The sequence below is a fragment of the Lacerta agilis genome, chromosome 5 (genome assembly GCF_009819535.1).
Source record: "Lacerta agilis isolate rLacAgi1 chromosome 5, rLacAgi1.pri, whole genome shotgun sequence".
In the NCBI taxonomy this organism is placed as follows: Eukaryota; Metazoa; Chordata; class Lepidosauria; order Squamata; family Lacertidae; genus Lacerta; species Lacerta agilis.
The window spans coordinates 72,076,121-72,104,013 of NC_046316.1; the positions used below are offsets into that span (position 1 = coordinate 72,076,121).

At 41.7% G+C, this 27,893-nt stretch overlaps 1 protein-coding gene across 1 annotated transcript; it reads left to right on the forward strand.

Annotated features, from left to right (window-relative positions):
• On the forward strand, positions 1 to 27,357 carry LOC117047355 (carboxypeptidase B-like). Its single transcript, XM_033150406.1, has 11 exons — positions 1 to 139; positions 233 to 308; positions 7,488 to 7,612; positions 9,351 to 9,450; positions 10,305 to 10,406; positions 11,652 to 11,753; positions 14,561 to 14,671; positions 14,769 to 14,859; positions 16,119 to 16,321; positions 25,117 to 25,201; positions 27,127 to 27,357. The coding sequence occupies exons 1-11, from the start codon at positions 57 to 59 to the stop codon at positions 27,312 to 27,314; spliced, it is 1,266 nt and encodes a 421-aa protein (XP_033006297.1). The 5' UTR covers positions 1 to 56; the 3' UTR covers positions 27,315 to 27,357.
• The last annotated feature ends 536 nt before the right edge of the window (positions 27,358 to 27,893 follow it).

Genomic DNA, 27,893 nt, shown 5'->3' on the forward strand with positions numbered 1-27,893 from the left:
GGAACAGTTGATTATAAAAGCAAGTGAGAGAATAACCGACTCCCCCATTATCTCAAATGGCAGCAAATATGTGGGTCTTGTTGCTTCTTGTAGCTGTTGCCTCTGCTTTTCCGGAAGCTTCAGTTCACAAATTTCATGAGTAAGGATATTTAATATACTTGACTTTCACATTCTTGAAATTACAAATGACCTTTTCTGGTACAAATGATTTACCTCTGCCTTTCTTTCTTAGGGATAAGGTTTTTCGCGTAACACCTCACAATGAAGAACAGGTCGAAGTCCTCCATTACCTGGCCGACAATATGCAGGTAATTTCAGGCGTGGGAGCATGAAATTAATTATACTTCTCAATTTTGAGAGTCCGTTTTATTAAAAGGTTTGGGGGGAGGGAGAATTGTGGAGCACAGAGAGCACAAGTTGCAAGGAAGCTGACTTTCTTTTCCAGAAAGTTTGAGCAATGAAGCAAAACATTGCAACACCATACTCACTTAATTAGGAGTACTTATGACTTATTAAACACCATGGGACTTGCAGCGGAATAAATACACATAGGACTGCGCTGTTGGAGTCATCCTGGGGTGTCCCTGGCAGAATCTTAAGAAGACTATGTAGCTTAAAATGCAAGATTCTGACATTACATACTGTTAAACTAGGTTTTGTGAAGCCCCTTCTAACATTATCACTCCCTCTAGTAGCAAGCTCAGAAGTTGAGTATCAACAGGAATACAGCAAAAACAGGGCCACTGAGAACAAGAGGGGAGGTATCAGTATGCTCCAAGGAACCCCAAGGTTTGCAGATGTACAACAAATAAGCTTGGTTATAAAAATCAGCCTGTGTGTATTCTGATTAGACTTTCCAATGCAAAAAACTATAGAAACAATGGTACTAAGAGGCTGTACTATAAGAGGCTGCTTTCTAAAAGTTTAGACCAGGGGTCCCCAAATAGCTTGTGCACGTGCGCACGGGCCTCCGCAGACCCGCAAGTGTGCCGGAAATGATGCTTGTGCATGTGCACAAGCTATTTCCGGCGCTGCGCCGACCCAGAGATGGGCAACCGCACTGCGCCATGCTGGTAAGAGCGGGCGGTGGGGGCCGCACAATTGGCTTGTGTGGGCCTTAGTTTAGAGATGTCTGGTTTAGACTCCTAGTCAACATAATACGCTTTTTTATTTCCTGCCTTGTTGTCGTCTCTTCCTTGAATGTTCTCTAAACCTCTCGTCCGTTCCAAGTTTGTGTTTTGTGACCTTGATGTAGATATATTGTGGCATGAGAAAAAACAACCAAAGATAGCAGATCTGTTTTCAATATTTGTGTAGAGCTTTGATGTTGAGAAATAGCTGCAGAAGAGAGGAGGGAAACACTGTAATCTGCACCGTGAGATGTGGCATTTACAATGATATACAGATGTAGAGGGACTTTTCATTGACCACAGGCCATTGTCAGGCTCTCTCTCTCGCCTAGTTCTGCTCTTCATTATGTCTTAAATGCCATGGGAGTTTTGATATGCACTTATTTGAAACCAGGGGTTCAGCCAGGTGTTAAATTGAATTCTAAGCAAGTTTTACAAAGAAGCTATCAGTTTTTGCTAAGCACAATGGCTTGGCTTTGCATTTTGAACCAGGGATCTGGAAAGGATCAAACACCCTTTATTCCTACTTCTACTGCAAGGCAAGACCACCAGCTGCTCCACCCTGCTCCACGTGCAGACACAGCAGCTCAGTGGAGATCATGCATTTTGCATACCCAAGGTCCCAGCAGATGCAGTTCTCCAGTTAAAGGATCAGGTAGCAGGTGTGAGAAAGTGACCTTTGCTTGTGAGCTTGGAATGCTGTCTACTTAAATGGAGCCACAGACTGATTTAGTCTAAGAGAATTTCATACGTGCACAATGCAAAATTCAAAGGTTATTCCCAAGCACAACTTTGGAAACAGTTGTAAGAAAGAACGAGACAGGTCACAGCCATTTCAGGAAAATGTTCGATCATACTGTTTTCATCCTTAATGATAGATGCTAAAGAATGGAAGCAGCTCAGCTGTAAGTCCCACTATTGCCTTGTATGTCCAGCAACATTAGATATTGGCAGCATGCATGGTGGAATGATAAGAACATAAGAAGGGCCTGCTGGATCAGGCCAATGACAGGTACATATATACCTCTGCATGTGCCCAGAATGGCAAACAGTGGAGGTCAAAGGACTTTATGATTGAGAGAAGGGCGGGGGGGGATGCAACCTAGATACATCCCATAATCCTCTGACCACTAGTGTGGGCAGCAAGTAATGGAATAGCAATGAACATTCCCGACTGAAAGAAAAGGAAATGGGTGGAAACTAACGTGTTACACAGCGAGAGAAAACTTGTATATTTATGACCTGCTTGCAATATGTAGAACCAACCACAGTGTACAATAATGAAATAAAAGCCTTGGAAGGGTCCAAGTCTGTACAGCTTGAAAGGTGGGAGGATCTCAAGTTTGAAGGTTCCCACACATCAGAAACTCCCTGTAGATAGAATGTTTTACTACAGTATTATTCTCTCCCCGCTCCCATTTATTAAATTGCACAAGTGTGTCCATTTATATGTACATATTGATTCCATCACAATGTTTTTTAGCTGAATCTAAACCTGGAAATCTGCCCCAATTCCCTCAGTCACCATCTCTCAGGCTTCATAGCAAAAGAAGCAATAAGCTGAGTAAAATTTCTGATGCCTCCCTTTAAAGTTTTGAGAGAACAGGAATGGAAGAAGATGGCAACAGTCTAGGAATTACACTATGTATGTAACATGTTCTCAATCAAACAGGGCTCATGAAATTGTCTGAATGCACACAACAATAGCATATACACACAGGGGTGGAGGAAGCCTCCTCAGTACCCGGGGCAGCGACCAGAGCCACCCCTGGGGGCGGGGCATCGTGACGTCACTGCAGCTCCGCCCTGGCAGCGGGGAAAAAGCCTTGGCTTTTCTTTTTTTTAAAGGGCTTTTCTCCTCGCTGCCGGGCGGAGCCGCCCGCAGGGGCGAGGGGGGCCAGCGAGGATGGGGGGTGTCACCCTTGTGACACTCTTCCTCCTCGCTGGCCACCCTGGCAGCGGGGAGAAAAGCCCTTTAATAATAATTTTAAAAAGGAAAGCAGGCGCCGGCCAGCAAGCCAGCCACCACGTGCCGAGCGATGCTTTCGGTGGCACCGATCGTGGGGGGAGGTGCCCCCCACCCCAAGTGTCACCCCATCCCAGGGCGCTGCCCGGGGTGGCACGCCCCCCCCTCGCTACACCCCTGTACACACAGATGTATTGAGTAGCTGTGTGTTTCGCCTGTAGCTAAAGTATGATTATATAACTGTCTCCTCAGCGGTAATGTTGCAATCTTAACCCCGCTTACCTGGGAGTAAGTCCCATTGAATTCAGCATAACTTACTTCTCAGTAGACATGGTTAGGATTCTGGTGCAAATCCCGCTGAGTACAGTGGGGCTTACTCCCAGGGAAATGGATATTATGCAATCTCATAATCGTAACCAACACAAAGGAGACACAGGCTGCAATCCTACATATAAAAAAAGGTAAAGGACCCCTGGATGATTAAGTCTAGTCCAAGGCGACTATGGGGTTCCGGAGCTCATCTCGCTTTCAGGCCAAGGGAGCCAGCATTTGTCCACAGACAGCTTTCCAGGTCAGGCTTCCAGCATGACTAAACCGCTTCTGGCGCAATGGAACACCATGATGGAAACCAGAACGCACAAAAATGCCATTTACCTTCCTGCCACAGTGGTACCTATTTAGCTACTTGCACTGGTATGCTTTCAAACTGCTAGGTTGGCAGAATCCTACACCACACTTACTTGGGTATTGTTGTTCAGTCGTTCAGCCGTGTCCGACTCTTCGTGACCCCATGGACCAGAGCACACCAGGCACGCCTATCTTTCACTGCCTCCCACAGTTTGGCCAAACTCACGCTAGTCGCTTCAAGAACACTGTCAAACCATCTCATCCTCTGTTGTCCCCTTCTCCTTGTGCCCTCCATCTTTCCCAACATCAGGGTCTTTTCTAGGGAGTATTAAACTTTGGGTCTTACTTCTAAGTAAACATGAATAGAATTCAGCTCTTGGGCTGTGTACACACTATACTTTTAAAGCACATTTGGATCACATTCCCTTAAATAATTTTGGGCACTGTAGTTTGTGAAGGGTTGCTGGGAATTTTAAGTCGGTGGGTGGTAAATTACAGTGCCAAAAATACTTTGAGAGAAAGAATGTGCTTTGAATGTGCTGTAAAGGTCTAGTGTGTACACAGTCCTTAGTCATTATTTATGTCAAAGGTTCTCAAACTGTGCAAGCCACTGATGGTCCATGGAAAAGTTGCATAACAATTAAGAATATCTGTACATGGCCTTGCACTGGGTTAATTTTTTTTTCCTGATGATGGGAAATTGGCTTCACATAACCTTGCTCACAAAATCAGACAGATCTATCATGTTATAGAAAGGCAAGACTACCGTTATTAAAAATATAAAACGTGGATGTGCTTTTATTTGTAGAACAGAATATGAATATATATATATATATATATATATATATATATATATATATATATATACAGGTGAAACTAGAAAAATTAGAAGATCGTGGAAAAGTCCATTTATGTAAGCAATTGTTTTCATTAGCTACTGGAGTTTAATATATGAGATAGACTCATGACATGCAAAGCGAGATATGTCAAGCCTTTATTTGTTATAAATGTGATGATTATAGCATACAGCTGATGAAAACCCCAAAGTTGAGATTGTTAATTTGGGGTTTTCATCAGCTGTACGCCATAATCATCACAATTATAACAAATAAAGGCTTGGCATATCTCACTTTGCATGTCATGAGTCTATCTCATATATTAGTTTCACCTTTTAAGTTGAATTACTGAAAGAAACGAACCTTTCCACAATATTCTAATTTTTCGAGTTTCGTGTGTGTGTGTGTGTGTGTGTGTGTGTGTGTGTGTGTGTGTAATTACTAGATGGTGCATCAAGGCAGTCAGCAATTTTCAAGTGATCCACTGGGGTGGGGTGGGGGAGTACCATTAGTCGATGCTATAATGGAATATCTCACAATGAAATAGACCTCATGTGCAATTGAATCTGAATTCCTCAACTTTGCTTTCCAAAACCTCTTCTATTAATCCTCAATATAGAAAATGTGCTTTGTGCTATCCTTGCGACTGAGGCTTTTGCTGAAAGTGCATCATAAATGGCACCCATTTAAGGAATGGTATGATACAAGTGTGTGTGAAGTAAAAAAGAAAAGCTTAAGTAAATAAATCAAGGCCACAACAAAAACAGGGAAGGAGGCAAAGTTATTTTTAATTGCTAAGCAAAGGCAGTTATATATGAGCTAAGGACAGAATTCATATTTATCGCAGTATATTTAGATGATAGCCTTCCTTGTTTATAGGGTTATAATCCCTACGGTAATAATATTTTGTTCACTGCTTAGATACCAAAGCAATAGGCACCTTTTAGATAGGCTTCATCCAGGAAAAGTCACTACAGATCCATTCAGCCCATCCAAATGAAACGAGGCCACAAATTCCTAACTCTGAAAGACAAGCAAATGTCAGCCTTGAGGTCATAAATTCGCAAGTCATTTCTTTCTCATGGGCGACAGTGCTAACAGGCCTCTGAACTTTATTCCTGATTGTGAGGCACATCTGAAGACTGGCCAAATCACACCTGTTCTCCAGCTGCTGGGAGATTTAAGCTACTAGTCAACAAGGGAGTTGAGGCTTTGCAAAGCAATTGCGATAAGGTTTTGGAACAAATGCAGAGATCGCCATTGCAATGGGCATCTTTCTAGATAATAGGGGCTTGAACGGGCGAACATGAGGATAACTAAATAGCCATCTTCTCCTATATGGACCTGGCCATTTAGTAAGATCTTATGGCAGGTCTCCCTTCTGTGCCCTGCCAACATCTGAATTGTTTTTGGCTACAAGAGGCTCTTCTCTGTAGTGGCGCCCAATCTTTGGAAATTGCTTCCGCAGTGGGACCTACCTTAGAAACGTGGGGAGCTGCCTTATATTGGGTTGGACCATTGGTCCATCTATCTGAATAGTGTCTACCCTAACTGGCAAAAACTCTCCAGAGTTTCAGGCAGGTGATTGAAACTGGGACCTTTGCCTTGTAAAGTAGATACTCTACCGTTGAGCTACTGCCTTTTGCACCCTCTCTGTTGGTCTTCCATCAATGAGCTGAGACCATTCACTCTTTCTGCAGTCATTGGGCCTGCTAAGGTTCTAAATCTTCCTGGCATTTTAGCTGTGAATGATCTGGTGTCTCTTTTAGCTCTGATTTGTCTTGTGTCCATGCGTGTTTTATTACACTCAGTGGCTGGTGTTTGGGGACAGACCCACCTTCTTGACAGCAGCATTGCTACTAGGGTAGGTTTTCAAGGTCAGGGCTGCATAGATGCACCACTGGGCCCAATCCACTGCTTGCACTGGTGTGCCCATGCAGCCCAACCTTGCTGCCACCTTGCTCCACCCCAGCCTTATCCTGCAGAGATGCTGGTGTCAGGAAATTAGCTTTGCCCCACCACAATAACCACCACTGATAATATCGCTATCTAGTGAGTGCAGGAACTCACTGTGGCAGCCCAAAAGAGAATATGTAACCACACCCCCAAGGACCATAAAAATATGCATGCAATCATGTTGTTGATCGATTATTATACATACACATTGAAGTACAGTGCATATAGTGTATAACTAGTTTATTAGGGCCAGCATAATTGTGAAACTATGCATGGTTTCCTAGGTGTAAGCTCCATGGAACTCAGTTGTGCCTACTTAAGTTTAATTTGTAAAACACACTAAGCCACCTTTTAATTAGAAATTCACTCAGTCATGCATAGAATGATTACTATTTAAACTGCTAGGAACCCCCGTTTTCCTCATTCACTGACTTTCTCTATGCTGATTTGTCAAAATCAAACTTGAAAACCTCTGTATCACCTCATTTACTTGCCAAAGCAAGGAAGAACCAACCACACGACCTAATCCCTTGCCAGATTAGGACAATTTAATTTAGGACTATGGACTAGTTTGCTGCCTTAGGAGCAATTGATTTTAATAAGTCATCAACTGTAAACTATCACTGAGTCACATGTAAGAGACTTTGTGTTTACATTTACCTGGGGGATAGCTCAGTCGGTAGAGCATGAGACTCTTAGACTCAGGGTTGTGGTGGGTTCAAGCCCCATGTTGGGCAAAAGATTCCTGCACTGCAGCAGGTTGGACTATAGATGATCCTTGTGGTCCCTTCCAACTCTACAATTCTATGATTCTATGCATTTGGTCGTCTGCTTTGATTCATAACAACACTGCTATTATTGCATGAGGTGAGAACACAACATTATGCAGCGAAATCCAAACACGCTGACAGATCTAGGATGAAACTATGTGTATCTTTTTCCCCCATATACCATTTGTTTGGTTCTGTTCAGGTTGATTTCTGGCGCCCAGACTCTGTTGACCAAGTGAAAACAGAAACAACAGTTGACTTCCGAGTTGAAGCAGACAAATGTTCTGAAGTCGAGAGCCTCCTTCAGCTGAGCGCACTGGACTACAAGTATGCTTTTGGTTGTAGCATTTGCTCCATTAATATTAGTGGGTTAAACAATGGACATCTCTACAATTAGTGTTACGTGTTTATTCCCCTCCCCCCCATGAGTCTACTCTGAGTATGTCTAACTATGTGTCTTAAATGAAGCCATGGTAAGATGGTCTTTAGACAGGAACCAGATGAGGTACAGATTGTTTTGCATAACAATAACTATTTGAAGAAGTGCTTTCTTTTGTCTGTCCTGAATCTTCCAACATTCAGGTTCATTGGGTGTCTGATAAAACACCAGTGTATTCCATGCACTAAAGAGGTGTTGTGCACCTGTCTTGTGACTATGAAGTTGGGACCCTGCACTGATAGAAAGAGGAGGCCTGAATTTCTATAGGGTTGAGCTTTTTCATACTAGCGGGTGAGGACAAAGTATCTGTCAGACAAAACAGAAGACTTTGAAAAGGAAGTGGCTTTAGTTCCAAGAAGCAATCCGAGCAGGTAAGGTATTTGTGGAGAGAAGTAGGTATCAAGATAGTTGGATCAAAAAAACAAAAAAGGGAAAGGAGTGCCAAGTTGAAACATGAAAGACGAAGAGCATTGAACAGAATCCACAAACCACGCACAATTGTACTTTGTGCAACAAAGAGCCAATTCGTGTTATATGTTTGTTTATTTACATCATCTGTATACCATCCAAGATGCAAGGTCCTCTGGACAGTTAACAATAAAAGTGATGCTAAACTTGATTTAGCACAGGTAGTTATCTGTGTTGGTCTGCCATAGTTGAAACAAACAAACAAACAAACAAAAATCCTTCCAGTAGCACCTTAGAGACCAACTAAGTTTGTTCTTGGTATGAGCTTTTCTTCAGAAGTGTGCTGTCAGGGGAAAAGTTAAACCTTCTCTTATGTGTTTAAGCCCTGGCCAGATATGTTGCCATTTTCTGAATACAGTTAGTAACCTAGCAGTAACTTTCTGTACTCCTTAGGGAAGCAGAAGAGTTACTCTGCTGAAACACTTCCTCTGCTAATAATGAATGTACCCAGTTTCCTGCACCAAAGAGATTGTCCCTGACAGACTTCAGTGAAGTGTCCTTGCTACAGCTAGAGGAGACGCAAGCCTTTGATGTGGAGCCACAGTGCCCTGACATCATGTCAATGTGTTCATTATGAAGGCTGGGAGTGCACTGCAAACTGCCCTCTCCCACTCTTCTAATCCAGATCGCCGTGATCAAGGGCACTGAGCTTGCACATTTCTTTAGCCTATACCATTTTATTCAGGCTAGGAAGAGAACAAGGGTCTTTGCTGCCAGCCAACATGCATACAGACAATTCTGCAGAAGTGCTGGAAGATCAGTGGATCAAGGGCTGGAGACCATGTCTTTAACAGATCCTAAAATAGTTTGAAAGAGATTATTTCTTCTACCTGTTGCAACCTCTGGTCAAATAACCTTTTTCTGATTTTTTGGAACAAAACAAATAAAAACTCAATTTTTTTTCTGGAGGCAAGCCTGACTTGAGGATAAAGAAGGCAGCAGCAGGGATCTCTCCTCCATACTTCCTCCAACTCTTGTCTCTCCCCAACCTGGGAAGCTTCGTTGCATGAAGATAGTGTTTGCAGGCAGAAGGGGAAGAAGTGGTGGTAAACATACAGACAGTAATAACGGGGGTGTTAAGCAGAAATAGAGACACAGCAGCAGTAGAAAATGAAATGTCCCCCATTTGACTTGGTCCATATTATTGCTTTGTTGCAGAGTTTTGATCGACAACCTTCAGGCCGTACTTGATGGGCAGTTTGACAGTCATATCCGGGCTACTGGACATCATTATGAAAAATACAACAATTGGGAAACGGTAAAAAAAATGTTCACGTTTGAATATCATCATAGTTTTGCTATGAACCTAAGAACATAAAAGAGAGCAGTGCTGGATCACACCCAAAGCCAAAATTGGTTCAACGTCTGGTTTTCCACAATGGCCAAGGAGATACCTATGGGAAGCCCAAATGCAGAACATGAGGGCAATTGCTCTCCCCTACAACTGTATGGAGTGGAAGCCACAGGCAAAGGCAAAGTGACCAAAAAAATGCCTGTTCATTGCACGACTTGGCATGTTGGTAACAATGCCAAGTGAGAAACTAAAGGGTTTGAGTAAAATAATCATGCATGAGTGTGCCTTGCAAACAGTATATTTTAATTTCCTTTGGAAATTAAAGCACTACAGGAGGGGGGGAAATGACTGAGCGTGAGGAAAGATGGCAGGTTTTGACTGATCAGCCGTGCCATATGTAGGAATCATGCCAATCATGCAGGTGAAATAAATATAAATGGAAATAATAATAATAATAATTGTTATTTATATCCCGCCCTCCCCAGCCAAGACTGGGCTCAGAGCGGCTAACATCAAATGTATAACACATTAATATACAGGTATATAGTCCATTATGGTTTGAATTATTAAAATGTCAAAGTGTGAGAATTACAAACCTACTAGATTCAACCTCTGTGCCAGCTAATTTCAAGTTTTGGTGCTATTGCTAGTTTAAATGCTGCTTAGCAGCAGAGGTGGAAAAGGTGGGAGAGAGCACTATCAAATCAACAAATATATATTACTGGCCTACAGATACTGTTAGTAGTCTGACTCAATATTTAGGTGGTTCCTTTTGCTATTAAATACGCTTATTTGCTTTTTTAAAAAAAACTCAACAGATAGAGGCTTGGACCGAAAATATTGCAAAGGAGAACCCAGATCTTGTCTCCCGGTCACAGATAGGAACAACCTATGAGGGACGCCCAATGCACCTCCTGAAGGTATTTGCTTTTCATTTCTTCATCCAGTCTGCTCACTCTTCTCTTGGCACATATGAAACAACAATATTTATTAAGCCCTCGCATGCTCCAGATTTGTATTTTTCAATAAATGCTTCAGGAAACCAAAGCAGATTTTTGTGAAGTTCTTTTATGGTGACATTTTTATCCTTTTTGATTGATAGTAAAGGCGTCCTAAACAGCCCAGACCGTAATAAAAGTCTTTTGACAGTTTGCACATATAAATTTAACCGTGTTCCTGTAAGCAAGGTAAATGGTAATCTACCTTTGTATAATTGTGTGCTCCATCTGTTGTTTGTAAACCTATTTGCTATAAAGTCATCTATAAACTTCAGCCCCTTTTCCCTCTCGTTGTTCTTTTTTTTCTGGCAACAGGAGGAAAACAGCTAATCAGCATTTCCTTTCTTGAGTCGTTTCCATCATACAGCTCAAGCAAACAAAAGAAACCAGTTTCAATGTGTTCTTATTTTGAGTATCAGGTCGATGTTTCGGAATGTCACACTTTTACAGTCCAAGTTTTTTTATGCTTGAGTAAATGCAAGGTCCTCCCTCCCTCCCCCACATGATAATCATAGAGCCATAGAATTTGTAGAGCTAGAAGGTCCACGATGGTCCAACCTGCAATGTGGGAATATTTTCCCCAATGTGGGGCTCGAACCCATGAGCCTGAGATTAAGTGTCTCCTGCTCTACCGACTCAGCTATCCCAGCTGACAGCAGACAATGTGGGAGCAGCCCAGGCTGGGCAGTTTTTATGAATGGTGACTTTCTTAAGGAGAAAGATGGCTTCCTTTTCTCAGAACACTTCCCCCATATCCGTTATCTACTATATAGGTGTGAATGTGGAAGAAATCTCAGCATATGGAGCCTGTCTCAGTTCTGTAAGGCAGACATCCCTCTTTTACACGACAACTATAATGATAAGGGTGTTCCATCCACTTTTAGTCACCCTATGCATTACTATTTATATAAAAGGTGTAGATAGATGTATAAGCCATGTCACACAGCTAACTGAACTCTAAAAATATACAGTTATCAGCTGGGATAAAATATGGATCCAGAACACCAGAGGTGAGAAAATCCACCCAGAGTTAAGTTTCACTTCCAGCAATGCAACTCCCTGCTCATCTCAAGCGAGGCCTGAGGCTGCCGTCTGAATAGAGAACATTACCTATTAGTATTCAATGTAAATTACTAATTCTGCCTTGTTTTATTTTTATGTTTACAGTTGGGGAAGCCCGGTGTGAATAAAAAAGCCATCTTTATGGATTGTGGCTTCCATGCTAGAGAATGGATCTCACCTGCATTCTGCCAGTGGTTCGTGAGAGAGGTTAGTGGGCAAAATATGTTGTCACTAAATCAGTAACCAAGACCACTGACACACTTAGAAGCAGGAATGATTTGTCATAAAAATTAACGTATTGGCAGGTCCTTTTTCTCAGTTTCCTAATGTTTTCTTTCAGGTCTACAGGTCCCCCTTTTTCCTCTAAGGCTCCATAAATATTATTATTTGGTTATTACTCATTTTTAAAATATATCCTTCCATTACTGATATTTGCTTTTTTGTTTGTTTGTTTGTTTGAATATTTATGAATCATCAACTCATAGGGAAAATATCCAATAACACCCTAAGGTTATAAAATCATAAAATACAAAACAAATTCTGAATCAAATTTTTTCACCTTAAAATACTTGGTGATAACAAAACCATGTTAATACAGGGTGTAAGCACACAGAGCTAAATCCTCAGAATTTGCAACATGAAAATGGTGTTGCCCCATTTTCAAAAGGATATTATGCAGCTTTATGTGCCTGTCTGAGAATCTAGAGGAAGGTAATTATGATACAATTATTACACAAAAGAGAGGTATGCCCTCTAAAGAAAAAAGTACTAGAACAAATGGAATAATGTATGAAGACCTCTTAAAAGCATATCATTAGAATATAATGATCAGCCTGTTACATATGAAGCTTATCTAATAATGAATACACAATTCTAAAGTAAGGTATTATTTTTAATTGCAACTTCTCCAAGGTCTCATCAATTAATCTCATTAAAGTTGTTAAGAAGTCTAGGTTACTATTCTGTTCTGGATCCTAGTATTTGAATCAATACTCCTTTAGGTGCCTTTTTGCACACCACGGGGTTCCACCAAGCATGCTTATTTTTTATTTTATTTTTTGGCACTTGGTACCAGAGTTTGCCATTAGAAAGAGATCAGCAGGGGAGATAATCCCACATGGTCCCAAGAGGGCCTGGCAGGATGCTAGAGAGCTCTGTGTAGTATTAACCCACTTTTCTCCAGTCTGAAGTTATCATAGTCCCTAGTGCCCTTGCTGAAAACACACAACAAAAACCCTTCCCCACCTTAGTGATCCTGAGCCAATTCAAAGTATCCCTACAATTATTTTCTATTATTCTTATGCTTCTGAAATAGCACAGCTGGCCAATAACCACTGGCGAAAGGGAGAGCTTTCAGTGTACAGTGGTACCTCGAGTTAAGAACTTAATTCGTTCTGGAGGTCCGTTCTTAACCTGAAACTATTCTTAACCTGAAGCACCACTTTAGCTCATAGGGCCTCCCGCTGCCGCTGCGCCACCAGAGCACAATTTCTGTTATTATCCTGAAGCAAAGTTCTTAACCTGAAGCATTATTTCTGGGTTAGCGGAGTATGCAACCTGAAGCGTATGTAACCTGAGGTACCACTCTATTATGAAGAAGCCTGTGATTTTTTGCATCTGTGAGGCTCGACTGTGTTTGTTTTTGACGGAACAATCCTAAAATACAACTTCCAGCTGTTTCGATACACATATTTAGCAAAGGTTCCTACACGCACACAAAATGTAAAAACAGAAGTCATTGCAGAAGCAAGTGCTTTACGGTCCATATCAAGTAAGCTGAAATAGTTGACCTGAGAGTGTTGGCAAGGCACCCAAGTGGTGACAAGCCTTCCCCTCATGTCCGCTCAGATATATGTGCAGAGCCAGGCCTGGAAATTGAAAGTGACACCCCAGACATCTCTTTGGGAATGCTCTCCCCTTATATCTCCCAGTTAATGCAGCAGAGGATGAAATGCCACCTCATTTAGCAGTTTGGGTTACTACAACTATCAGTCTTACCCTTCAGAGCAGAAAGCTCATAATTTAACCTCATCAAGATGGCATACTCTCCAACATTTCTCCAATGAAAATAGGGGCATCTTAATAATAATAATAATAATAATAATAATAATAATAATAATAATAATAATAATTTTTATTATTTATACCCTGCCCATCTGACTGGATTGCCCCAGCCACTCTGGGTGACTTCCAACATATTTAAAAACATAATAAAACATTAAACATTTTTTTAAAAAACTTCCCTATACAGGGCAGCCTTCAGATGTCTTCTAAAGGTTGTAGACTTAGTGTCTTCTTGGCTTGGGGGTTACATAACTCCATGCTCTCCAATACTTCTCTGATGAAAATTGGGGCACCCTAAGGAAAAGTGGGACATTCCAGTATCAAATCAGAAACCAGGACAGCTTACGGAAATTCAGGACTTTTCCCTGGAAAATAGGGACACTTGGAAGGTCTGAGATGGCACCTGTTGAAGACCTCTCTATTCACACACATACACATACACAGACACAGACACAGACACACACCTATTAAGCAACTTAGGGCTTCTCATCTGGGCCTTCTAGTTTTAAACTGTGCTTTAACCGTGCTTCAGTTTCTTAAATGAGTTACTAGGGGCGAGGAACATTCCCTCATGGACAGCATGACAGTGGTGGGCAGGGCCAGGTGCAAATGTAGGCACAGAAATGGCTGTGAATCCTACCTCTTTATTGCAGGTTACATTCCAGCCACACAAAAGTCTATTCACAAGAATGCACACACCACATGTCTTTCCTCCTTTCCATCAAGCGAGAGGCATTGTCACAGTTCAAGGACATGTTCCAGACAGGCAATGAAAAGTGTAACTTTTGTGAGGGTTGTGTGGCCTTTGTAGAATCCCAAGGGCCAAACAGAGAGGCTTGGAGGGCCACGTTTTGTGCCTGTGATTTCCTACCCCTGTTATACTGTAATGTAGCTGAGTCCTGAGTCATTTGGATTTACCCTAATTTATTATCTCTTTTGTCTATACTTAGGCTGTTCGCACCTATGGGAAGGAAACTATCATGACTCAGATTCTGGACAACTTGGATTTCTATGTGCTGCCTGTCTTGAATATTGATGGCTACGTCTACACTTGGACTAAGGTGAATAACACACCTGTTTTCTGAATATGAAGCTCAACACTCGTTTATGAATATGTAGTCCTGCAAAACTGACATTCACAAATATACTGCATTTCAGTCTCGCATGTGGAGGAAGACTCGTTCTCTAAATCCTGGCAGTAGTTGCATTGGTACTGATCCTAACAGAAACTTTGACGCCAGGTGGTGCAGTAAGTACATCCTGAGAATAAATATATTGCCCAATTCTAACTGGCTCATTCTCCAAGTGTAGGAGTACCAGTTCTAGTTAGGTTCACAGTTCCTGGCACAACCTCTCAAGTTCTAAAGCTTCCATAATGTGTGAGGATTCAGAGGGTGAGGATATTACCTAGAGAGGGTCACGTTCTCTTGTTGAGAGAAGCTGAATTCCTGAGCATTTATTTTTAGTGTGAGATTAAGGCTGCAATCCTATGTCCATTTACCAAGGAACACAATGGAACTTATTTCAAGGAGCACAATGGGACTTAACAGATTTATAGAAACTGCTCAGTGTTTTTACTCAATTTTGCTGAGTTACCTCAGACCTTAAAAAGTCTTGGTTCATGTCAAGCATTTTGCATTTTGAGATGTGTCAAAATAACATTCAGTAGATTCACAGACTCATACCCTGACATAGATTAATGAATTGTTAAATATACCATTTCAAAAACAGCACGAGAGACTGACTTATTTCATCAGTCTTCATAGCCCAGTATGATCTACCCCGGGGAGCAACAACACCTCTCCAAGGACTCTGGGAGAGATCTTTCCTGGTGATTGCAACTCCAGGCTTTCCTAGTGGAGATGATAGGGATAGAAACTGAGACCTTGTGTGTGCAAAGGCATGTGCTTAATGAGCTACAGGCTCTGAGCTGTAATATATAGGTAACATTATAAGGCATTATGGTTGCCAGGGAATAATGGTCTTTCCTGCTTTCGTATACATAGCAGTTGTGGGGAAGGAAAGAGAAACATAGGGCTGGATTCAACCAAATATTTCCACTAGCAGGAGCCAGCACACGGGTTCCCACTATCACAACAGGGCTTTCTCATTCTCTCCATCATGCCCCCAATCATCAGTGGGAGGTCAGGAGAACCTCAGAACAGGTCAACCTCCTGGGGAAGCAGAAATGCCTACACTGCTGGAACATTTGTTTTGGCATGACACTGAATTCCTCCCATAGTCCACAGGACATAGTAAGGATTTTGAAGCATCGATTCTCAATCTTCCCTGGAGTGGACAACTATTTAGGACAACACTGTAGAGCAGGAGTGGCCCTTCAGGTGCTGCTGAACTACAACTCCCATCAGCCCCGGCAAGCATGGCCAGTGATCAGGCATGATGGCAGTTTCAGTTTAGCAACATTTGGAAGGCCACACCTGATCTAGAACCTTATCATGGTTTGCTTCATTCCATGCATTCATGTTTTCTCCGTTCTGCTGCACACAGCTCTTGGGGCTTCAAAGAGGCCATGTGATGAGACATATTGCGGCAGTGCCCCCGAATCAGAGAAAGAGACCAAAGCCTTGGCTGATTTCATTCGTCAAAACCTCTCGACCATCAGGGCTTATTTGACCATTCATTCCTATTCCCAACTGCTGCTGTATCCATATTCTTATTCATATGAGGTAGCAAAGAACAACGTGGAGTTGGTAAGTAGAAACAAAATCGCTGACAACTACTCTGAAGTTTAAATGGTTGTGGTGAACATATCCCCTTGGTTACCATTTGGGCTATGGTTTTTTATGATGCTTGGATTTCCCTCTTATTGATTGCTTTAGTACTTTTATATCCTGTCTTTCCTCCAGTAAGGAAAGCAGCACACGTGGTTTCTCCTTGATCCCATTTTGTCTGCGCAACAACCCTGTAAAAGGCAGCCTAGGCTAAAACGCAGCAGGAGCAGCCGCTGGGAAGAGGCAATGGGGCAGAGCTGGCCTCCCAGCAGCGGTATTGCATCCACTTACTGGGGCAGGGCAGCAGTGAAGTCAGCTGGTACATGGGTTGGTTTGGCTCCACCAGTGTGCTTACACTGCCCTGACCCCCCACCACAGAAAAGGCCTGTTCTCGTGCTGCCCTCCTCTGAATCTCTCCTGGAGGAGCCACATGAAAATGGACCTCAGATGATGATCACAATGTCTGGGTCGGTTCATAGGGGGAGAGGCAGTCCTTGAGGTATTGCAGCCCTGAGCTTCTAAGGTTCTGTGAGTTAGCTCCAACTGAGGGTTCATCCACACTTCCACTTGTCCTGTTCCTTTCCCCTGGGAAAACCTAATCTTTACTGCTGAATTGCAGCAACATCAATCAGGTTTTCTGCAGATTAACGTTTGTTCTGATTTGGCACTAAAGAGCGAGTTTTCCCAGGGGATGTAGAAGGACAAACAGAAAACCACTTGGACTCATGCCTAGAAGGCACGAGACAAGCAGAAAACTGCACCAACCCATGCTTTCTAGGCACTGCACAAGCCCTGAGAGCCAAAAACTGTGTGGAAAGTATACAGTGATTCAGGAAAACAACAGCTTCATCACCAATTGTTCCATCCAAGCTTCCATCAGTCATTTAATATAAAGGGACACCGTGAGAACTGGCATTCCTTCTCTGTCTTGGCTGATGCACAGCAATAGCAATTGGCATCAATTCCCAACTAAGACATGCTGAAGACCAGTGGGGTTGTAGCCATCAAAGTTGTCCTGTCTGCACAAGGACTCCCATTTGCATATTGGAGCATCCTCCCTTCTTCTTCCCCCACCCGACACATCTCAAATCTGTTTTGAGCGTTTCTGCAACCCTTCAGAGCAGATCTGGGGGGGGGGGTGATCAGCTGCACATGGGAAGGGGAGAGGGATGGAAAGTTTCGTTGCGCAACTGGAAGCCCTTATATTCATGGAAAGCCTTAACTGGATGCAACCCATTATTTTGCAACATTCGAAGCCTAGGAACATGAAGAGTGATATCCAGTGTCGGTTACACTCATAGTAGACCAGATGATAAATGTACTTTGTTCTTTGTTGATGGTCCCCTGTTGTTGTTTGTTTTTTCCTTCAAAAGAGCAACAGCATTTCCAGAAGAAAATTACTTCAGTACTGTGAAATAGTTATGAGTTGATGTCGCTGGCAGAAAACACAATATATGACAAACAAAAGGGAGGGCTTAAAAAAAAAAATTCTCTTGCTCATCAGCCAAAAGTCCAAAGCCAAAGCAAAAAGCTGGCCCTCTGCAGTGGTAGAATCCTGACAGATTTACAATGTCTCCCAAGTGGAAACATCAGAATTTTGAGGCAGAAACAGAGAGAATCGACAGATTAATGGTTTTACCCTGGACATCTGGCACTGCAACCCTCTTTCTTTTTCCATTAAAAAGGGATTTTGTTTTTGTGTGTTATGCCAGATTATGTTTTTCCTCAAGACACAAAGTTGTTATTCTGTAGAACCTAAGTCGTTTCTCCCTCGTTCAGTTTGCCTTTGTTTCTGACAAATATGTTTCTAACTTCACACGTTGTTTGGTCTAAAGCAAAAGAGAAACTTAGGTACTTCTGTCTCGAACAAAAGTGGACCTAAAAATATTGATGAGGGCATTATCAGGATACTGCCAAAGAGAAAAGCTGGCTGTGAATTAAAAGAAACAATACGTAGGGCCCATAGATGGTATATGGATAATCAGTTGATCAAACAAGTTAAAGTCTTTAAATACCTCAGCCTTATTTTTCAGTCAACAGGGTCTTAGGGAGCACATCAGAAATATGCAACAGATAAAGCGTCTCAAAGCGCCAAAATTCTGACACGCTTTTTCCATACAAAAGGTAGCAATCACATACCATTAGCATTGCTAAACCCCTAGCACAGTTATTATATGGGGCTCCGATTTAGACAGGTGCTCACCTTGGATCTACAGAAGCTGTTCAATCTAAGTTCCTACGGCATTTCCCCCCCCCCTGTTTCATCCTGTGTTCCAAATGCTTCATTGCACTTGGCGGCTAATCTCCCCTCTGTTGGATTACAGACTTGGTGTAGGACATTTAATTATTAAAGGTAAAGGTAAAGGGGCTCCTGACCATCAGGTCCAGCCGTGTCCGACTCTGGGGTTGCGGTGCTCATCTCGCTGTATAGGCCGAGGGAGCCAGCGTTTGTCCGCAGACAGCTTCTGGGTCATGTGGCCAGCATGACAAAGCCGCTTCTGGCGAACCAAAGCAGTGCACAGAAACGCCGTTTACCTTCCCTCTGGAGCGGTCCCTATTTATCTACTTGCACTTTGAGGTGCTTTCGAACTGCTAGGTGGGCAGGAGCTGGACTGAGCAACGGGAGCTCACCCCGTGGCAGGGATTCAAACCGCCGACCTTCTGATCAGCAAGCTCTAGACTCTGTGGTTTAACCCACAGTGCCACCTGGGTCCTTTATTTAATTATTAGCTTTGGCTAAATTTATACCGCACCAGTCTACTACCCTTAGTATTGCAAGGTTGTCATGAGAGCATTTGGATTAAAATTGTTTTTACTTTTGTGGTTTATCACCACAACAGTTATTAACACTGGGCTTCAGTAAAGCAAATAATTTAATGAGACATATTGTGTAGAGTGACAGAATGAATAATTTGGCCACAATAAGGAAATCTTGTCCATGGTATGATTATTTTCTGCCTAGTCGTTTTGACACATTGGCAACCTAGTTGCAAAATTTAACAATTCCCAAATACAGACGTGTTTTCACTTACACAAGATTAAGTACACTGCCTTCAGCTGTACTTGAGTGTCGATTTCAAAAAAAATCCGCTGGAAAAACGATTATGTCCATGTGGAGATGGCAGTATCGTATCAGTTGTTCATGTGCTTCTAGCTTGCACTCTTTATAAAGATTTGAGGAGTGGGGTTATTACCCGTCTACTGCTATCCATACCAGGTCGCTCAACCATTGCTACTGTGTCCTTTCTTCTAGCAGATAAAGATAATCAGATGACAGCAAAAACTGCAAAAAATAAAAATAAAAATTAGCAGGGGTAATCAGAATAAGATCTATTATTTGAGTATTGATGTAAACCTCCAGAATGTATTTTGCATAGTTAAGTTTTTACCTCTATCTTCAGTTCAGTTCATTTTATTTTATTTTATTGCTATGGCTAGTGGCTGGTGCAAATAAAGATTCTTCTGATTCTGATTCTTAGGCTGGGATCCAACAAGCTACTTTTGGCATAGTCAAAGATTCAAGCATGACCAATGGGGATTTTTCCTTTCCCCACCCTCCCCTCGCCCTGCGCACACACGCACTTTGAAGCACCAGATTCCCATGCCATATTACAAACTTTATTTGAAAGCCCCTAGAGTTTCCAAAGCTGGACATTCAATAAACACAAGCCCAAAGTCTCCTTGGGTACATGGAACCAGTTACACAATTCTTGGAACTGTATCCCAGCCAAAGGAAGGCCACAGGCCTCATTTATTTCAGGTTGAGGATTCCTTAATGTTCTTTTGTACAGTTTCCTGGATCATATTCAAATGTGACCCAATATGTTGCTCCTGGGATATCTTGGTCTGTGGCTGTTTATTCTTTATAGCCGCCACAAGGAAACCTTTTAAAAGCGCGGCTTCTGTCTTTACAAAATTGTTATTTTTTTAAAAAAAAAGGAGAAGAAATGTAAACACGAACATTCTTTCTGGTCTGTATCCAAAACCAGTGAATAGTTTGACAGTGTGATTTGCTCAGCACTTAGGAGAATCTTTTTTTCTCCTATTCTTCCAAGAGCTTGAAAAGATATTGATTCAGTGAGATTTTGCAAGGTGTAACTAGATTGGCATTTAAATGATTGTTCATTTAAAAGCCAGACAGTTAAATATTGAAATAATTTGTTCACCTAACCTAATTATATAAAATATAATAGCAAAATGTAACTATATTCCTGATTTATTCCAATGAATTAATGGGAACTAGTTCCAGCCGGTATGGATTCTGTAGGGTGAAAGTGTGATTTGTCTTTAGTCTGATAAACAAAAAGATGCTGTTTAATGTAACATAGTATAATATTGTATATAGTAAATATGTCTTATAGGCAAAGTGCTTGCATGTTTATTCAGAAGTTAGTCACTCTTGTTTATGCAGACTCAAGAAAGTGTGCATAGGGAAAGCAGCTGTATAACCAGCTCTATAACTAGGGAGCCGTGCCAATTGAACAAAATAGAATTTATTTTCCAAGTAAATATGCACAGGAGGAGAGCTCTGAGTTCTGCCTGGAAAAGGAATTATTAGGAGGGCCTAAGGATAGCATTTGTAGCTTTTATGTGAGTGTCTCTGGTGGAACAAAGTGCTTATAAATCATCCCAGAAGTGAAGAAGAAAGATTTATCAAAGTGTTATCTTATCTTGGGTGCTTATTTTCATTTCAACATCTAATACGTTAAAGAAAAATGTGCATTGCCCATTTTATCTTTTTCCACGTGTGATAAGATGTGTGGTCAAACAACAATCTTTGACATACATGCCTGTTTATCATACTTAACATCTCTTTCCACACCCATCTATTTTAGAAGTGTCATCATACATCTGAAGGCACAAGACCTTTCCGAATAATCACTGAGTGCATGGGAGAGAATTAGGCTTGCAGCTGTTGTCCCTGCCAACCATCTCCACGTGTTCATTGGAAGCCAAAATCTACACAACTCATACTCATGTTGGCTCTGTTCACATGACTGTTTTGCAGGAGGGATGGGGGACATGTGGCCTTCCATATGTTGTTGGAATTCCAGCTCCCATGAGCCCCAGCCAGCATAGCCAATGGTTATAGATTTGGGGAGTAATGGTCCAACAGTTTACCCCAAGAGCCACAGTTGGTCCATTCCTATTTTGCATGGTTCTGGATCACAGGAAAACAGCCTAAGTATGCATGTATATCTTGTAAATGCATGGAGGTCAGAAATGGGGCAATGGGTGTGATCCAATTCTCCCTCTGTTTCATGTGTTTGATGACTCTCTGAAAAGGGCAATGGTATTAAGAGGATGATGCCTTCCTGGAATTTCTTTCCTGTGGTGATTTTTTAAAAGAGGCATCTGGATGAACATCCACTGGGGCATTTATTTTTTGCAGTTGTTTGTGCCCAGTGTGCCATACTATTCCTTTCAACTGCTTGGATACTGTTTCTGAGCATCTTGGAAGCTGAACGTTTTGGAACCCAAAGGTAGAAAACCTGGAAGTAATTCCTTCCATTTTCAAACGTGCCTCGGAAGTCGAGTGGCTTACGCTGCGTGTTTTTCCATTTTCTCAATGGAAATTGGCGACAACCCTTTGTGCCTCGGTTGTCAAATATTTCGGAAGTCAATCCGGAATAGATTACATTTGACAGCTGAGGTTACACTGTATTTTTATAAACCTATGGGCTGCCTTGGCACAAAACAGTTGTCACTGAGTCACAATTTGGACAAAAACAGCAACAACGAGTTCTTGGTTTGCCATCCTATCAAAGCAAATGGACTCTTGTTGTCTGGGATAGTTTCTATAGCAGTCAAACATAAAACATCCAATTTGTGACAAAGTTCCAGCAGACCCAGAACATAAAGGTTCTTTCAACAATTGATGTCTGGTTTTATTTTGTTTTTACCCTATGGTTTTATATGGGTTTTATTGTATGGTTTTATGTACGATTGTAAGCCACTTTGATGGTTTTCTATGAAAGGGCAGAATGTAGCTATGGGTTGTATCCATTGTTAATCATACACAGAGTGGACCCATTGAAATTAATGGAGATGACTAATTTAAGCCCACTAATTTTAATGGGTCTCCTCTGTGTAGGTCCTCCTTTTATGCAACTGCATAAGGCCCTGGAGTTGTTTTGTCAGTTTCTTATGTCTTATCAAAAGCACATGAAGACAAAATTCTGCTATCAAAATACAGCTAACCAAACATTTTCTTCTGCGGAAAAGTAGAGCTACCTGGTTCTTTTGGAGCTGTCCTTGTTGACTGTGAGTTAAGAGTAACTCTTAGAGTAGTCTACATTTCACTGAGGCCTGCCTAATTGCCAGCTGCTTGCAGAATGAAGGTAGCCAGAAAAAAACGCAGATATACCCAGACAATTTTCAGATGCACTCTAAAGAACCACGAATCAGCGACTGGGTCCTTCCAGTAAACACACATCCTTATACATTGGAAAAAAATGTTTCAGACATATTTCCTCTATAAAGAGACTACTCTCTCCCTAAGGCAGGAGAAGCTAGGTCCATTCTAGAATTATCACAGAAGTTACACAATATAGCCTCATGGTAGTTTCTTGGAAGAAATGTGTCATTGGCAAAAAGTACACTCCCTAGTTTCACAACTTCTTCCACAGTTAATTTTATGGCACCCCTGACACTTCTACATGTACACATGCATGCATTCATGCACACACACAAATGCACACCATAAATGATGTTCAAAAACTGTGTTGCTTAGTTGAAAGGACCAAACCAACCTCTCTTCCCAGAAGGATCAACTCCCTGTTCTTGGAGTCAGGCTTCCCTTGAGTTCTCTCTTAATATTTATATTGAGCTAGTAAAAGTCTATGTATATTTAATCCATTTTTCTCACAAACATTTCAAGCTTTATTTTGAATGTGGTCATATTTTGGCCTAGGCTCTTAGTTAGATCATCAGATGGTCCCATCTGTTCCAGCAGAAACAAATCCAACTTGTTCAACCCTTATTTGTGCTAACGCTTAGAAACTTGTAGAATGGTACCTGGTTGTAAATGTCAAATGACTACAGAAAAAAGAAAAAAAGAAAGTATGAGATTTCTGCAGAAAACCCGGCAGTCCTGATGAAGTCATTTTGAGACCTCAGAGACCTAACTTCTTTGTTCTAGCTGCATCAATGTCTTGCTCATTCCTTCCTCCCCTGTTAATAGATATTACCCACTTTCTAGCATGTAATGTTAGGTGTTTTCTCTTCCTTTTCAGGAATAGATTATTCTATTCATAGTTGGCAATCCCAGTCATATTTATATTGGTATCATTTGAGAAGATTTATCCAAGTATGATAAATCCACACACACCCTCAATCTTTGTTACTGTCATGATAGGTATATTTTAAGTCTGCCTGTTAGGCTTGCCTATTTTATTGTCATTAGCTGCCTTCAGCTGTTTTATGGAAAGGTGGGGCATAAATGTGATTAATAAATTAATGGTGGCTGACATGGTTCATCCCATTTACACAGGTAGCATATCTTTACTTTTGAGATGCTAAAGAAAAACAGCTGCAGCTGCCTGAACTCCATGAGAGATCAGAGGGGCATATTGCTAGCACTCCAGCCTTCACCAGCCTTGGTTCCCCAGATGTTGTTAGACAAAACATCCCTGAACATTGTCTACATACCTGAACATTGTCTATGCTGCCTGGACATGATGGGGATTTTAATACAGCAACATCCAAAGACCCCAGGCTGGAGAAGGCTGAACTAGATAGAAATTTGATCTTGATTGCTAAGTCACTTCTTAAATTCCTGGTAGATAGTTGCGTTGCATCGTTTTTCTTCATCATGAAGGTTCATGTTCTAGATCTAACACTGATTGTTTAACTCAATCAACTTCTGGCAGATCTAAATCAGCTCCCTTGGCAAGTTCAAACCAGCAGTTGCTTTCTAACTAAGGCAGTAATTTAGGCAGCAATGATGAAGCTGTTGTGATATGGGCAACACTGAGGGAACTATTCCCTCTAATCTATTAACTGTCAAAAGGCATGAGACCTCTGCTTCCTTATGTTGTAAGTGAAAACTTCAAGATGTGGTAAGGGCAACGGTAAATAGCAGCACATATCTTACATCTACTATCTGCAAATCTGAGGTTAAACAGTATGGATTTGAAAGAGAAAGCAATGCATGAATGAATGTAAATGCAGTATTAGGCCCAAAATTTGTTTTGAATTGTTTGGAAACCTACTATGAAACACAAATATCTTCAAGGAGCATGCAAAGTCCTAGCAATTAAAAAAATCCTAATAAGTATACAAACTTCTAGATTTGTTTATTTTAAAACCTCATAAGTATACAGATTTAGGAGTAAACAAAGCATGTAGCTGTTGACTCAGAACTGGGAATCTAGATTGCCACTTACCGGTAACTTGTTGGAATTTATGGGTTCCTTTTTACACAAACTTGCATGTCCATGTGTCAGAGCACACAACTACACAGACTGCTTTGCCATTTTTATGATCACAGTGGAGAGCAAGCAGTTTACTAATTATGACTGCTAAGCCAACAAAAGATAAATATGGAGAGATGTGTCATAATAACGTAAGATTTCTTATCACATTCCACCATGTTGCTCTGTTCAAGACTATTAAAGTTATGCTGGAGATAACGTATTTAGGGACAGTGTTTAATGTGTCCGCATGCAAAAGGGACACACAATTTTGAGTTACTTAAAGCAAAAGTTTTATAAAAGAGCAACTGGGCTGAGATTTTGGAGTAAAGCTCCTGAATACCTACTTTCTCTCCATAGAATCGCCTTGCTAAAGAAACTGTTAAAGAGCTGGCTACGTTGCATGGCACAGAATACACATATGGGCCAGGAGCTTCCACTATCTGTAAGTACTGATCTAACGATAATATCACTCAGTTATAATATAATAATACATTGAAGTCCATAAATTGTTCTTATTGCGGATGTGTTTCTTCCCACCTTCCCAAGAGAGTGCTTTAGCACTAAGCAGAGAGTTTTCAATAAACAAATGAGGATGATGTCATGGTATCATGTCGAGTTCCCTAAAGCAATATTGCTCTTTTTTTCCAGGGCATGTTGTGCTCATCCATCAATTTCTCCCCAGCTGTACTGCTGAGGCACCATTTTGTTTTCAGGTTTCAAATGCGCTAAATGAGTGTATACAGTTGGGCCGTGGGGGAGAGACACCTCAGGCCTGAGAGGCAAAGGCCCTTCTCTTTCTCCCTGACCCTGGGGACTGTCTCCTGGGGCCATGTTCCTCACCGGCATAATTCTCACTCACCTTGACCGCTTTTGCTTGGCCAGAATGTGTCCTTTAACTGTGATAACTTTCTCTTGTTTGAGTGGATGAAGGACAGGGAAATATGTGTATGCATAGAAACCTATGACTTTTGGGTGACTGAAGAAGTCTATTTTATACCGGCCAAGTGTCCCAGAAAAAAACAGGACATCCCGTTTCTTCACGTGAGATTGTGGGAGCCATTTTGGATGCCGTGATCTCACACACTCATGCACCACACTCTCATCCTCCCAAAAGTGCTTTTTCAGGGCAAGATCACATGTGGGTCACATGAATCGCCAAGGAGCACATCCCGGAAGACATGAGTCCCGGTTTCTGAAATGAAAATGTTGTGGGTGGTACACTACTGTACAAAAATAAGTCCTATCTGTTGCATCACCCACTTCAAAGAGTCCTGCTGGATGAGGCCACAGGCCCATCTAGCCCAACAGCCTGTTCTCACAGTGGCCAACCAGATGTTTATACTTTTGCAACCAACTCCAACCCGCTTTTTTACTCTAGCCTAGGGATGTAAGGAGGCAGCAATTTCCATGCCATCCTGGGTTCAGCTTGGGTTACATATGGGTAGAACCTACGTGTGTAATTAAGTAATTTTAGTGCATTTCTGTAGAAGGCAATCTTGGAAAACAATGCAAAAAACAATGCATTTATTTATGTAATGTTTGTGGACCAAGAAACCCGATAGTGAATACTGCTTGTACACTAGTGGCCAAAATTGTGGAAATCTTTTGGGGAAAGTGTATTTCTGAGGTCTGGTGGCTCATAACACCACTTTTTTGGAGCAATGCCATAAAACTATATATCAGTGGAAAGATAATTTAATCAAGAATGTAATGCAACAAAGTTTGTTATAGCCAAATAACCAGAAAAAGGAAGCACAACTTGCTTATGCAATAGCTTTCCTTCATTTGAATGTAACCAATGACCATGAGTGTTTGAGAGCCAACCAGGTGTTATGAGCCATCAAACCTCGGAAATACACTTTTCCCAAAAGGTTTCCACAATTTTGGCCACTAGTGTATTCACTTATGTGATTTACATTCCTGGCCTCAGGTGAATGTGTGAACTGCAAGGATTGATGCTCCTGTTTCCAACAGAATTCTCTGGCATTCCTACTATACTCAGAACCCTTCCCCATCCATGGCTTAGCATATCATCAGAACCTGGGCTCATGGTTTGGGTCCTCATGGTAAATCATGAGCTGCAAATTAAGAACAAACCTCTCCTGCAGCTCATGCTTTGTCTAGAATATAATAATCCATGAGCCCAGGTCTAGACAACACACTAAGCCAAACCATGGCTTAGCTCGCAGCAGTAGCCGAACTGGGGGAAGAGCAAAGTGAGTGCAATCTACTCTCCAGGAGACCGCAGGCTCTCACATTTGTGCTAAACCATGGGTGCATACCAGGGCATAGTGTTTTAAACTCATGAAATTCAGCTGCATTTGCCTATGCTCTAGCTCACCATTTTTTCCTTCTTCATCCTTGCAGACCCTGCTGCTGGTGGTTCTGATGACTGGGCTTATGATGAAGGCGTCAAGTATTCCTTCACTTTTGAACTTCGGGACACAGGCCGATATGGCTTTGCTCTTCCTGAATCTCAGATAAAGCCAACTTGTGAAGAAACTGTGATTGCTGTTAAACATATTGCCATGTATGTCCTTGAGCACCTGTACTAAAATAGCATTCCAGAACCATTAAAGAAAGCTTGATTCATCATTATTTTTCTGCTGTGGGTTATTTTGGGTCCAACAAAGATTCGGAAAGCCTTCCCCACGCTTTGTTAATGGACCATTGAAATCCTTTGCTCCCGTTTCCGTGCATGAGTATCACAAAATGAAATATCGATAGCAAGAATGGAACACAGGGAGTCAATAGCTTTCAGACCCCATCTGTTACCCTCATGCAGTACCGTAAGGGCTTATGCAGCTACAGTGCAGGAAGGCAGCTCAATGCAAACTGACACACTTTTATTTCATCACAGGGGTTTGCCTAGTATCGCTGAATAGAAATGTTTTGTTCCCATTTGCTGGGGATAGGAGGCCACCACAGCTGGTGTAACAGTGGTTTCTCCAACAGCAATGTGTAATCTATTTACTCCAAAATATCCCACTGTAGTTAGGACTATTTTAGAGAAATGGGTTGTGCATTGTAGTTGATAGAATTGCTCAACAGGCAAGGGGTTAGTGAGCTGTGGAGACTGTGCTTTACATAAACTCACAAAAACTGGCTAATGAACAAATTTGCAACCACAACAA

Bases quoted from the DNA above. Each gene is read 5' to 3' on its own strand.
- LOC117047355 (XM_033150406.1), top strand. From the start codon at position 57: ATGGCAGCAAATATGTGGGTCTTGTTGCTTCTTGTAGCTGTTGCCTCT. The intron at 9,451-10,304 runs GTAAAAAAAATG...AAAACTCAACAG, and splicing joins AATACAACAATTGGGAAACG to ATAGAGGCTTGGACCGAAAA. The intron at 14,672-14,768 runs GTGAATAACACA...ACTGCATTTCAG, and splicing joins ACGTCTACACTTGGACTAAG to TCTCGCATGTGGAGGAAGAC.